The 12,749-nt window shown below is 40.4% G+C and overlaps 1 protein-coding gene across 1 annotated transcript; it reads right to left on the reverse strand.

The window, feature by feature from the left end:
- Positions 1 to 4,611: 4,611 nt before the first annotated feature.
- LOC145441722 (uncharacterized) lies at positions 4,612 to 9,753 on the reverse strand. The gene has a single exon (XM_080319657.1). It carries the CDS (start codon positions 6,407 to 6,409, stop codon positions 5,234 to 5,236), a length of 1,176 nt encoding a protein of 391 aa, XP_080175783.1. The 5' UTR covers positions 6,410 to 9,753; the 3' UTR covers positions 4,612 to 5,233.
- Between the last annotated feature and the right edge of the window lie 2,996 nt (positions 9,754 to 12,749).

A 12,749-nucleotide genomic window follows, 5' to 3' on the forward strand; every position in this document is an offset into this window, starting at 1 on the left:
AATAGCAGATGGGGAATACATCCGATTAGTACTTACTGAAAAGTAAGGTCAATCAGGTTTATTAATATTTTCGTCGTTTCAAATCATCACAAGACTGCGATACAATGAAAAGATAGGAAGGTGTCGAAACAACTTGGAGTAGCCTTTAAGATCAGACACCCACCTTAGCCTAGGCGAAGTAAAGAAGAGGCATGCACACTAAATGAAAAGTAATGCAGAGAATATAAGACGCAAGCGACAAAATGAGGTGGCATGTGGCGGAGGGCGAGGTCGAGGTCGAGTAAGTCAAGGAACTCCGCCTTAAATGACGGAAAACTCAAACTTTTCAGTCGCAGGGGCAATTTATTCCACACATCAATTCCAGCACGCTTCAAGGGAGGAAAAGCATTGTCTGAATTAGGCATAAATAGGTTAGAAGAGCTCTTAGATCGAGTACCGTAGTTGTGCATATGCACGCAGTATTCAAAGCAGTTTACAAGTGAATTTGGAACTTGTTGTTTGTTAAAGTTATACATGAAATTTGCTAATTCAAAATATATATATGTCCTCAACTTTAAGAATGCGAAGAGAATATAAAAGGCAAGCGAAAAAATGAGGTGGCATGTGGCGGAAGGCGAGATCGATCTGTAATGTCGTGTTCCGGTAATCCTGAAGGCTGACCAATATTCATTTAGAAGAAATTGCTTGTATTTCGACTTGAATGCAGACATGCTCGACGACTGTTGGATAGCCGGCGAGATGTTGTTCCGCAATGGGGGTCCGGCATACTTGGTAGAGCAATTCGCTTTCTTGTATATTCCGTCCTGATCATACGGTAGTTGTTCTTCGTTGACGCGCGTGTGGCGTACTTGTGCGCTTTGGACTCCGAGGTGCGTTTTACACCAGCAGGCCAATTTTCTAATTACCAAGCCATTGAATATTTGCATGTTATAGCCTGGATGACGCTACACGAGTACACAGAGAAACAACGGATGTATGGAATGAGAATATGTTCCGGTGAATCACCATCATTAATCCATTGCTCTTTGTACATACAGAGACGTTTTAATATATCATCACTAGGGCAAGTTTTTGCAGCTCTTGCAACATTTTTTGACAGCTTTCGACAGCTTCCTAGATACCCAGAATCTATGTCCTATGATGTTTTAAGCTGTTTGGAGGGATTTTATAGTGCAACATTTTGCAACTTTTATTAAATTTTGCATACAAATGTAAAGGAGTGACTTAAAAACATGCTATAAACTATTTCTAGTATGGTTCTATTGTATTTGATTGCATAACAAAGAGATCTTTGATGATTCAGCTGCATCTCGCTGTTATCTGTGACACAATGGCTTGTAAGCAAGAAGTTCAACTACCCCTGCCAAGCACGGCCGTGCGTGAACAATATGTAAATATAACGCTTATTAATATTTGTCGTTTAAATTTGAAATAGTTTTCCATTCCACGAACGCCCAAGCGAGAGCGCCGAAAATTACATTTTCACTGGGTCACCTTTTTCAGGCTATGGATTTTTTTGAAGTCGCCAAGAGTGAGTTTTTCTCTAATGCCTTGGGTCAAGTTTGCAGACCTATGAGGTTTGGGTTGTGTTATTCGACTTGTTTTAGAGGGAGGGGGTTATCGATATGCTGTTCGGCTTTTGGGGGAAAGTTATTCCCGCATTGCGTAGTTTTCTTGCTGTGTGTCGGGAAAAATGTAATTTTTTGCGGTTTCGTTAGACCGGTAAATGGCGCAGTAACAAATTCGACAGCTCTGCAGAAACTAGGTTATACAATGGAACCTTTAGAGTATCTTATACCCTAATAATTCAACAGAAATAATAAATGCAACTTTTTACTACCACTTTTGTTAAAATTAAATGCAACTTTCTCGCAATTTTAGTCCAACACAAACTTGCCCTAATCATCACTTATTGATGTATTATAGGCTATGAGGCGATTCGTCAAATTATTGATGCCGCTTATCAATAGCCGAAACCAGACCGTTTTACTTTGATAGCCAGCTGCAACCCCTGCTGTTAATTTATTCATATGCAATCCATACTAGAATCGGTATTGAGGAATTGATTAGTTGAGTTCCGTCTTAATGAATCGAGCTCGATGAACAATAATGATGTGAATGTTATACGCAAGGTGGCAGTAGAGTTAGGAATTTGATGTGTGGCCCGGAATGATCAAATTTCAATTCCACCGCTCCTTCTGCGTAATGTATGAACCTGATATGAACCAGTTATGAATTTGTGAAATCACGTGTGAGCAATTTAATACGGATATGAATATATACCGTGTATGAAGCTTCACAACCATAACTACACAACATGACTATTCATTGGACCGCAAGTTACATTTCCTGGTTACGCTTCAGTTAATCAGTTTTATTAATATTTTCATCGTTTCAAAACACCACAAAACTGCGATACAATGAAAATATAGGAAGGTGTCGAAACAACTTGGAGTAGTCTTGAAGATCAGACACCCACCTTGGCCAAGGCGAAGTAAAGAAGAGGCATGCAGAGAATGAAAAGTAATGCATAGAATATAAGACGAAAGCGACAAAAGGAGGTGGCATGGCATGTGGCGGAAGGCGAGGTCGATGTTAGGTTGTGGTCCTGTAATCCTGATTGATGGCTAGCTTGTTACACTGATCTGTCTGTAAGAGAGAGTAAGCCTAATTACTCGACGGCTGGACATTGGACAAGTGGACAATGACCAACTGTCCATGGGCGTGTGATTGGACCAGATGCAATAGCTTGACTAAATTTACTCGAGAGAGGCAGTTAACGATGGTCATTGCTCGTACTGATACGCATTAAGATTGTTTCTGTCGTTCAATTTGTGAATGAAAGAGTACTAGTTTGTGAGATTATACCAGGCCACGACCTAACCCTATGGATTTCGTCAACGATAGCATACTACATCATTTTCATTGCCTGGCATTTTATGGTATCTTCGACTGCTTTTCATTCAGGGTCTCAGTGCATGCCTCTTATTGATATGTTCTTATATTTATATCTGTAGGCTTTGGGGGTGGTTGTTGATTGAAACACTATTCCAAGTCGTTTCGACTCCTGCCATTGCATCGCAATCTTGTGGCGTTTTAAAACGAATAAATTATAATTGTTATTAAACTGAACTGAATTGAGTTCTGAATGTTCTGGAGTTTAATGCCTAAACGGAGTGAGTCTATTACTGATTCGAATACGATTTCAGTCATCACGTAAATCTATATGTATTAATTTATTCCGTATCTTTTGCATCTGTCATTTGGATTAGCCTATGCTTGACCTGTATGTCGGGCTTTGCAAGACAAATGCTGCTTTGAAGTATAGATCACGCCACTTCCATAAATATATAATAGGCTATCGTCATAAAATTAGTTGTAAAATTTTTAATGTATTTCAATATCCGCTCAGTAAATTGATATCCGTAAGACAACGCAAGACGCATGTCGACATACTGGTCTAGTCATGCATGCTTGTATAAACTTGTAATGTACTGCACGAATTCCGCTGCTAAACGGGTAACAGATTACTTCGCTATATAGTGACGTTACAACGACTTGACCAAATAAATTCCTGTCTATGTAAGGACTAGTGCTGCGCAATATCGACTGTAAGTGGCGGGATGGCGTAGTTGTATAATCCTAGGGTTACCTTACGTCCTCCTTTTTGAGATTTTGTCCTCTTTTTTTTAGAATTTTGGTCAAATTCAGTGCGAAAATGGAGTGAGATACCGTAAATCAGCACCGAAGTAAAGCTTGTGAACCGTCAACCACCTGTAAACGTGAAGGGAAAAGCTGTATTTTGGGCGCTGTGCGAGAAAGTTGACCTTTTTTTTTATTTTAGTCAACCGACCACGAAGTGAGAAAAATTTACCATTTTCTCACGGGTTCGAGTCCGACCGAAGTCGACTCCAGAATTCCTACCGAAGTGTTGGAGGTTTATCTAGGCTCCTCCTCGCCATCTCATCCCTGCAAGCGGTGTCATATATAAAGCCTAGAAGTGGGTCGTGCTATAAGTCGGCGGATACGGAACAAAATTGAAGAATATCGGCCTTGAGTAAATGACCAATGACCATTGACCATAGTAGTCGACAAACACCGTGAATACCACAAACAAACATGTATTTGTAATTGTTGATGCATGGCGTAGTTCACATTTTACCAGATTTGCAGTATCTTGCTGACATAAAGACATTGCATTGAAGACATAGTTTTGACCCCGTTTTAATATTCCGTGAATTTTAAACAATGTGACAGGCGTTATTTCGAATGTCGATATTCTGACGCCCAGAACTCACGTTGTCATCTTTCAAATGTATCTTACATGTGTATATTGTTAGGCAAGAGTGGACTCGTCCTTGAAATAGGCTACCCTCGCTGACAATGCACCTATTATTCGACATTTTGGTTTTTTGAAGCGGCCAGTGCCAGTGCATTTCATATATTCAATCGCGACCTTCAAGCCTTCCGAAGCCATGCCATCGCTCGGTCGTCGGCTCTCTTTCTATCCGTGGTTTGTGGACTTTCAAAGACCAAGTCTTCATATATCTGGCCAACAGGTTACGATAAGAATATTTCCTGATAATGAACAGAATTTTGATCACTCGCTAGTTTTTGAATTAGCATTCTTTATTGGTACGCATAAAAAATTGCGAATTATCGCGATTCATCAATAAATTCGAAAAAAGCATGCTTTGTCTGTACACGTGCAACAAGTATATATAAAATGAGTACGAGACTGTGCAGTGTGCAGTGCAAACAAGATTGATTTATTACGAGATTGTGCGGTCGTAAGTGCAAACAAAGTCCGTCGTAATTACCCTTTTCTTGTGCAATAATACGTCGATAGATAACAGTAAAATTACATTTTCAATCTGAATTTTATCGAAATGACCATTTTCAAGTCCATTTATCGAGTAACGTAGTCAAAACTTGTGGAGGGATGTCACGGTTGCTTTGTGAAGTCACTATGAGAATCCACAACTTCTGGAATGGTGACAGCCTATGCTGGCCAATGGCCAATGGCCATAGACTTCAGCTACGGATATACGGTCATTATCGTAGAGTCAAATAGCAATTACAAACTTATTACTATATCACATAGTTGCACTTCCAGGCACATAATCGCATCTTGGCCTGAAATGCCAACGTCCCTTGTCAAACCTGACATTCACTTTGCTCGACGTGATACGATAACGAGAGATAAGTTACGCAGTATCGACCACGTTGGACTCTACGCATCAACTTGAACATGCCATACGGAATCGTTGGGGTATCGAGTGTCTACGTTATCGTACAGGACACTGGTCTTTTCCGTGTGATATTGAATATCGCTTTCCCGCGACGGCCTGTGTTTGCTTTGATGATTGGTCGCCAATCGCCAGTTTGCAACGTTGTCCCAACCTCGCTTTCGGCACATTGGAAATCCGAACACGATTTTCCTCCAATTGCGAAAAGTGCATATGCAGCATAGAACGTTGATGATCAAATTGACGTCATTTAACGCGATAATTGAAGACAGAAGATCTGGTTTCTCCCTCGTTAAAAACCACACGGCGACCGAAAAAACCGCGTCTGTCACAATGACAACAACTGTCAACAGGAATCCTCTTCGGATACCTCGCCATAAATCAGGATATCCTATACCCGCAGACGTTTTATCGGCACCGCTCTTTTCCTTGTTTCTCAGCCTCATGATGGGATAAACAAATAAGATTATCAATGTTGTTTGGAAAAATACAGACAGCCCTGCGTAGATGTACAGCGACAACTTGGTGTTGTACTCAAACGCATTGCATTTCTTCTTGTGGTAGGAGTGTGTCGCGACCTCACCTTCCAAAGGAACAAATGTAATGATGGCGATCACTGTAGAGGTGCCCACGATGAGCACTAAAACAGCCCAGTTAACAAAACGTTGGGCTGTCGTTCTCAGATGCTTCAGTTCATCCCGGGAATAGAACATGTATTGTCGCAGCCATAGGTGAACGTACGTGAAGCAAATTGCCATGGTGTAAACGATCCGGCTCGCAATCATCATAGACCTGCAGAGCGTTAGATCGCTCGGTTCGAAATCGGGTAGAAAAACAACGACTTGGTGCAGGACGCATCTCGCTATGGCGATGAACACCACGATAGCACAAGAATAATGGAGATACCTCTCACGCAACTCACGGTCGCAGCCGCTTACGTTAGGCCTGTGTCGGAAGCGCCAACTGTAGTAGATCAGCGCGACGAAGATGTATATCGTGACTACAGTTATAAGCAGAAGCATTATTTCGCCGGCCACCCATCGAGGTTCCTGAAACTTGCTCACTGGACTGTACGCGTAAGTTGTAAGCTCTGCAGTGTCGTTGGTGAGTTTGGTGTTTCCTGAAGATGATGGATATGCCATTGCCGCTTTGTCAGTCATCCTTCAGTCAGTTTAAGATATACTATCTCAATATTGTTATTATTACTGTAAAATATCAAGTTTTTTGTTATTGGCTATATCTATATGTATCCCTCGACCTTCGTTTGCCAAGTATAGGTGCGTACTGTATAATACATCTATATGAATCACTCCTTTCTGCACTTAAATATGCCGATTGTGCGTCCAATCGACCTCATGAATATTATCGGTGTATCGCAATTAGATACTAATAGAGACAGCAACCGGCTATCCTGACCTTATAGTATATAGATCTGTAGTTGACAAACCTCAGGTAGACTATAGCAATCATGAACAAACTGAAATATCGCGATACACTGAATGTATCCTCATCCTACTATGACAGAAAACAAATTACAGCTATGCAGTTCCCTAAACTGGCCGAAAATTTATCGTGCTACACCGATAAATATAATGAGCCAAATGTCACAAACGGTCACAAATGTCGCCGCTTTCGAAGGTAATTTATCATATTTTATTTCCCTTCCGTAAAAGAGATCGGAACGACGCACGAACTATACCGTAACATGCAATACGTGACTCATAAATATATTGGAAGCAAAATTAATATATAATATATGTAATTGATCGTTTATGCTTTTGTATTGTGCCAAACATCAAGATAATGAAAAATTGTGATTGTATTCGTGCACGTGTGCGGCACGTGCCGTCGTGCGTCAGTTACAGAGCCTTTTAATTTCTTTCCCTATCGAACATACCCGCAATTTTCAATCTACAATTTCTCCAAGTCGGTAATTACAGTAAATGCAAAACTATTGTTTTTTATTTACCTATTCGTGGGATCACCCCATCACGAAACATGTTATGTACCATAATATCAGCTCGAATAACATTTTACCTCGAAATCGATGCTCATTTAGCAGCTGTCCAGAATATTGTTTTCTATTGAGATCTGCGAGACAAAAGTTTGAACCACTTACCAATGCGGATAACTGACCAGACCACTGAACACTGAACAGTGTGTACTGATTCGCCGTCGTGGCAACCCCGTAACCGGGAGAAGTCGGAAGACTCTCTCATTTTCAAAGTGAGAAATAAACTTTTCTTGCTACTCATGAGTACAAGCGTCACAAGAAGATGGCACTGTCTATCGCGTTCAAAAAGAAGTTGACGACCCCTGATATACATGACGCAATTCATGAGTTGCTCCGGTGACCGAGATACAGAAAGGTCTTTGGTTGGATCAGAGCCAATATTCCAGTCACGTTCTCCGGTGCGTTCCCTGATCCACTATACCCGTAATAAATTTATGAATAGAGCCCATTAGTATGATATATTATGATATTAAACTTGACCTCACTTTAAAGTGCGCAAATTTGCATTATCAGGCTTGGCGTGACGAATACCGAAACTATGACGACACGTGGGCAAGGATGGGTTGACTTGTTCTGTCACAATGATCGGAAATTAATGTAAACGCATTGATGCCACAAGACCTTATGCATCGCGGTGCGGAAATAGTTTGATTCATCCATAACGACCTGATCTGTGCGACAATCTTGTAATGTTCTACACTCCCAGCTCGTTTGGAACTATTTACAAACGCGAAGACCATAGATATACCTGCTATTTGATCAATCAATTTTCGACTGATCGCATCATTTCGGCGTCTGCGACTAATGACGGAAAACATTACACGTTACTGGAAATTAAGGTAGAAAATGAACGAGAATGTATTTCTGTTATAATGCCAATGTCTCTGATAGACACACACCTTGGCGAACCAAACCCTGTATCCGATGTTTAAAACTCTCCCAGCCAAAATTCAATTCAGCCTCCAAGCTTTGGAATTTCTGCTGGCTCGTCCTATTGCTGTGACAGTAAACCGTAAATGACAGTTTTAACTACTCGTTCTAATGGCTTTTGGTGGCAATCGAATGTTCTCTATTCCTTTCCGTTTCTGATATATTGACTTGAAACGTCCTCTCCTTTTCGTTTTCGTGAAACGCTGTGGTGAAAGAACTACAGATGCCATATCTATGACGTGACCGCGGAACAATACCACGCTTACTGTATGTCTCTGATTTAATCGCTAATTGTTGATCTACGCCCACTACTTAGTAAAATCACATCAAAATACTTGAACATCTTTGATCACAAGAGCATAATTTGCATGATGCTGATGACGATATGTAGCCTATATCGGATGCATTGTTCTCGGTATCCGATGCCTTCAAAACACTTGGAGATTAATCAAGTCAAAACAAATTTATCGATCCTACCACATTTCATGTTTCAAGTCAACATATTTGCCACGCGTGCACGGTATTGACAAGGTGACATTTCTGAATAGGTTGCGTTTCAATTTCGGCATTTCTAAGCCCGGCCCGCGGGCCTCATCCTGACCGTATGCGAGAACCCGTCTGTGCATTTACGCAATCGAGTGCGCGACTCACTTTTACGAAAATGCATCATTGTTGTGCTAACGAAATTGATATATATATATTGTAGAATCCCATCACCAAGACATGCGAGGAGCAGCGAAGTGGCGTGATCTACTGCTGTGAAGTTGAAACAAACCTCGTTCTATTTCGGCACGAATAGACATCGAACGGGAATGACTGATCCCCATTTGAATTACATTTTTGCATTGTTTTCTACTATCAACTGTAATCATACCTAAGAATCCAAGCGACATGAGCGTCCCATTAAATCTGTTAACACTTCGAATTATCAGAATCTCGAAATAATATATTTATGTCGTAAATAACGAACGGTTACAATTGAAAATTCATCACAGATGAGTGAAAAATTAATTTTACAATTCGAGCCTTGTGCGAGATTTCAGATTCAAAACCAAGTCCAGAATTGAGTTTGAATCATACCCGAATCCAAGCCAAAATTCGATAATGAATGGGTTGACTCTTTTCTTCATAATAGGATTAAAATAGGAAATTATTATGAATTCCATGCAAAAATCTAAATTCAGGCACAAATAATCCGTAAATCAACATCCGATTCTAATCCAGCCAACATCTTCAAATCATATCCAAGCTGGTAGGCTCGTCTCTGAAATTCACGATATTGGTCAGCGCATATCCAGCACGTCTACTTTCAAAATTATTAATCCGAGTTACAAAGGTTGCCGGCCCCTCGCGTAAGAGAATAACCTGTTGATATTTCACAAATCTTCATGACAATACATACAAGTTTGCTTCCTTGGATAGGTAACATTTTTTTCAGACATTTAGATAATGTTGTGATATTGCACATCGCAGTGTTCAACCTGCACAATAAAATACTTTTCTCCCTTCATGCGTATTCACTTGCATATTCGAACGTCATAGGGCAGTACATTGCTGGATCTAGAGCAGGGGTGGGCAAACTTTTGAGCTCGCGGGCCGCATTCAACATCTGAATTCATTCGCGGGCCGCACTATATAAAACTGGGGTTATAAACCAAAATGCAATATTGATATTTGATTATATAGCGAGGACATGGAGACAATATATGTGCTATTTAAAACAAGCCAAATATTGCTTTGATGATATCTAACACGCGTCAGAAACATAGAGTGGCGAGATTTCATAGGCTGGCGAACCTCTATAACCATTGTCAAAACTATAGAGATGAATGCCGGTTGTCCCGATTCTTAGAACAGGAATAAAATATAAATCTGTGAGCAGCGATCTGTTCATACATTTAGTAATTCCACTTTTGGCTCAGTTCTAGGACACACAATGCTGACATGATCATAACCATGCTGGCTTCAAACACGCTTCCACTATGTGTAGATAAAATATAAATACCCTCATTCTACGCATACGAACGAAACTACGCAACGAATCTACCTAAGACACGCCCAAAGCGTTTTTTATAAGCACATCACTGAAATAATTGAAAATGAATATTAAGTGGCCAATCTGAAATCCCCCTGGTGATCCAAATTATGTCAATCTCGTTGCAGCTATCCCGCTGTGATATTAAGTATTTACCTTAGACCAGTGGTTCTCAAACTTTTTAAGACACGTCCCGCCCCCTTATGAAGGTCAAAGATTTCGCGCATCCTTATCGTCATATCATCCAACGCACCCAGGATGCTCGTGAACCTAACAGATAGTTTGATGGCATGGAAGGTTACGACTGTGGATGAAAGATTTTTAAATATATGTAATTCAGACTAAATACATATCAATAACTATGAATCGGATGAAAATCGCGCGGAGCGCGAAAAAAATTTTCAGTTGAGCTCAGCTTCGCGCCCTGCTTCAGTTTGAAAACCACTGGTGAAATATACTAAGAAAAAGTTAATCAAGTCCCTGCATTGATTCGATTTTTAGTACGCATTTCATCAAAACTTTTAAAAAGATTTTTAAGACTCTCGCGGGCCGCATGCGGCCCGCGGGCCGTAGTTTGCCCACCCCTGATCTAGAGTATACTCAGTACAAACCAATCAGTTAAGTCACGATATCAAATTATTTTTTGTCATTGTGCTTTCCAGCTTCCCAATACCATCAATACCATTATACCATTATAGAATATACCATACGACACTTTTCTCTCATTCAATATATTCAACGCGGATTGGCAGGAATAGTTGGTGACTTGCGAAACTAAAATCCTAGTTCACCGGTTCAAGCCTACTATCGCAACAGCATTTATGTATATATTGTATATTCTCTGCTGCATTACTCTCGCATAACTTCGCTGAACAGCTATACCCATCAATCCAGGTAACAATAAACAAACTATAACTAACTATATACTACAGCCATTAAATGAAAGCAAATACACTACAGGCTGACTAATGCTAATCCTGATTTCACTATCGTGTCCAGCGGACGCGTTGACTAATTCATCTGTACGTCATCTATTAATCAGACGCTCCATATCGAATTCGGCCCCAATATGCTCGACATACAATGTTACCGACATCGATGGTTACGACTGGTTTTCGGTTTACGATGACGCACCAATTCGTGAAACTGCCCTGAACGAAATCTGCCGAAAATGTCTCAATATAGATTACGTGAGAGATTTGGTCTAATAAATTTAGATTTCGTTGACACGCATTCAGTCTATGCCAAAGCACATATATAGCACTGCTAATGGGTGAATGGGAAATACTATTAATGTTCGTTATTATGATGACACTGTTCGTGGGGCTGTATTGACAATTCCTCGCCTAGACAAGACAGGAACATATACAAACCGCAACTCATCGTCTCCAGCATTCACAGTAAATTGATGACAATTGAAAAAAATGAACATGTTCATTGTTCGTTCAATGTTTATATTGCTCATTGTGAACTGATTCCAAACAGCTCTAACATGACAACTGATCACTGATTATTATTCACAAAACATCATTCTGGTGGAGATTGCCAATGATTATTGTAACTGTATGATCTGATCATTGTTTATGTTCGGTATTATGTATGACCGAAGTTTTAATTTTGGAAATACGGCCCTTCGGTAATAGACAAAGTTTGGCAGATAAATAATTAGAATGGCACAAGTTTACTAAATTCAGGATATTATTAGATCCCAATGTTAATAGGAACGGGCTCTCAATATTAGTATTCACGATTCTTTTTACTAGGCTCTGGGTAACCCATACCCAACCCATACAATACCAGTAGTGTACACCTGCGTAGGTCAGCAGTTTATACAGGGGTGGGCAGACCTGCTTCACGCGCTAGCCGCATATCAAAATCTTAACTTTAAAACAGCCACAACACGAAACTTCAAAAATACGAATTCATGACGTCACACTGAAATGTAGGCTATCGAATGAAGTTTATTATTGTGTGGTGATACGGTGCGTCTCCACCTGGGCTGCAAGGTGACTGAAATCAAGCTGATATGACGTCTAAGCAGTGCAGAGCAGTTACTTTCAGGTGCTGATGAGAGTTTAAAGATTCCAGCTCGGTAATCTCGACGACATTTTCTTGGCCAAACTCGGCAGTTATTTCTAGCCTTTACAATACAGATGGAAGAGCCGTATGCACCATTGTTAGCCCGGAAATGATTGCGATCTGCGCCGGCGTAATCAATTATCAATTTCATTGTTGAAAACACTGGTTTATCATTGATTAATGACCAGGCTGATGTTGCTGGTGAAACGCAGGGTTGTAATGACTCGAGTCGCGATTTTTTGGTGACTCGACTTGACTCGAGTCATTTTCTTAAAAATGAAAAATGACTCGACTCGACTCGAGTCAATTTGCGCATTGACTCGACTTGTACTCGAGTCATTTCGCATGACTCGTACCAAGTCATATGACTCGAGACTGGGTCTAGACAGGCGTTTCATTGTAATTTCGAAGAATAGTAAGTCATCACGCTATTATTATTTCG

The sequence above is a fragment of the Botryllus schlosseri genome, chromosome 6 (assembly GCF_051294905.1).
Source record: "Botryllus schlosseri isolate E-star chromosome 6, Bs_hap1, whole genome shotgun sequence".
In the NCBI taxonomy this organism is placed as follows: domain Eukaryota; kingdom Metazoa; phylum Chordata; class Ascidiacea; order Stolidobranchia; family Styelidae; genus Botryllus; species Botryllus schlosseri.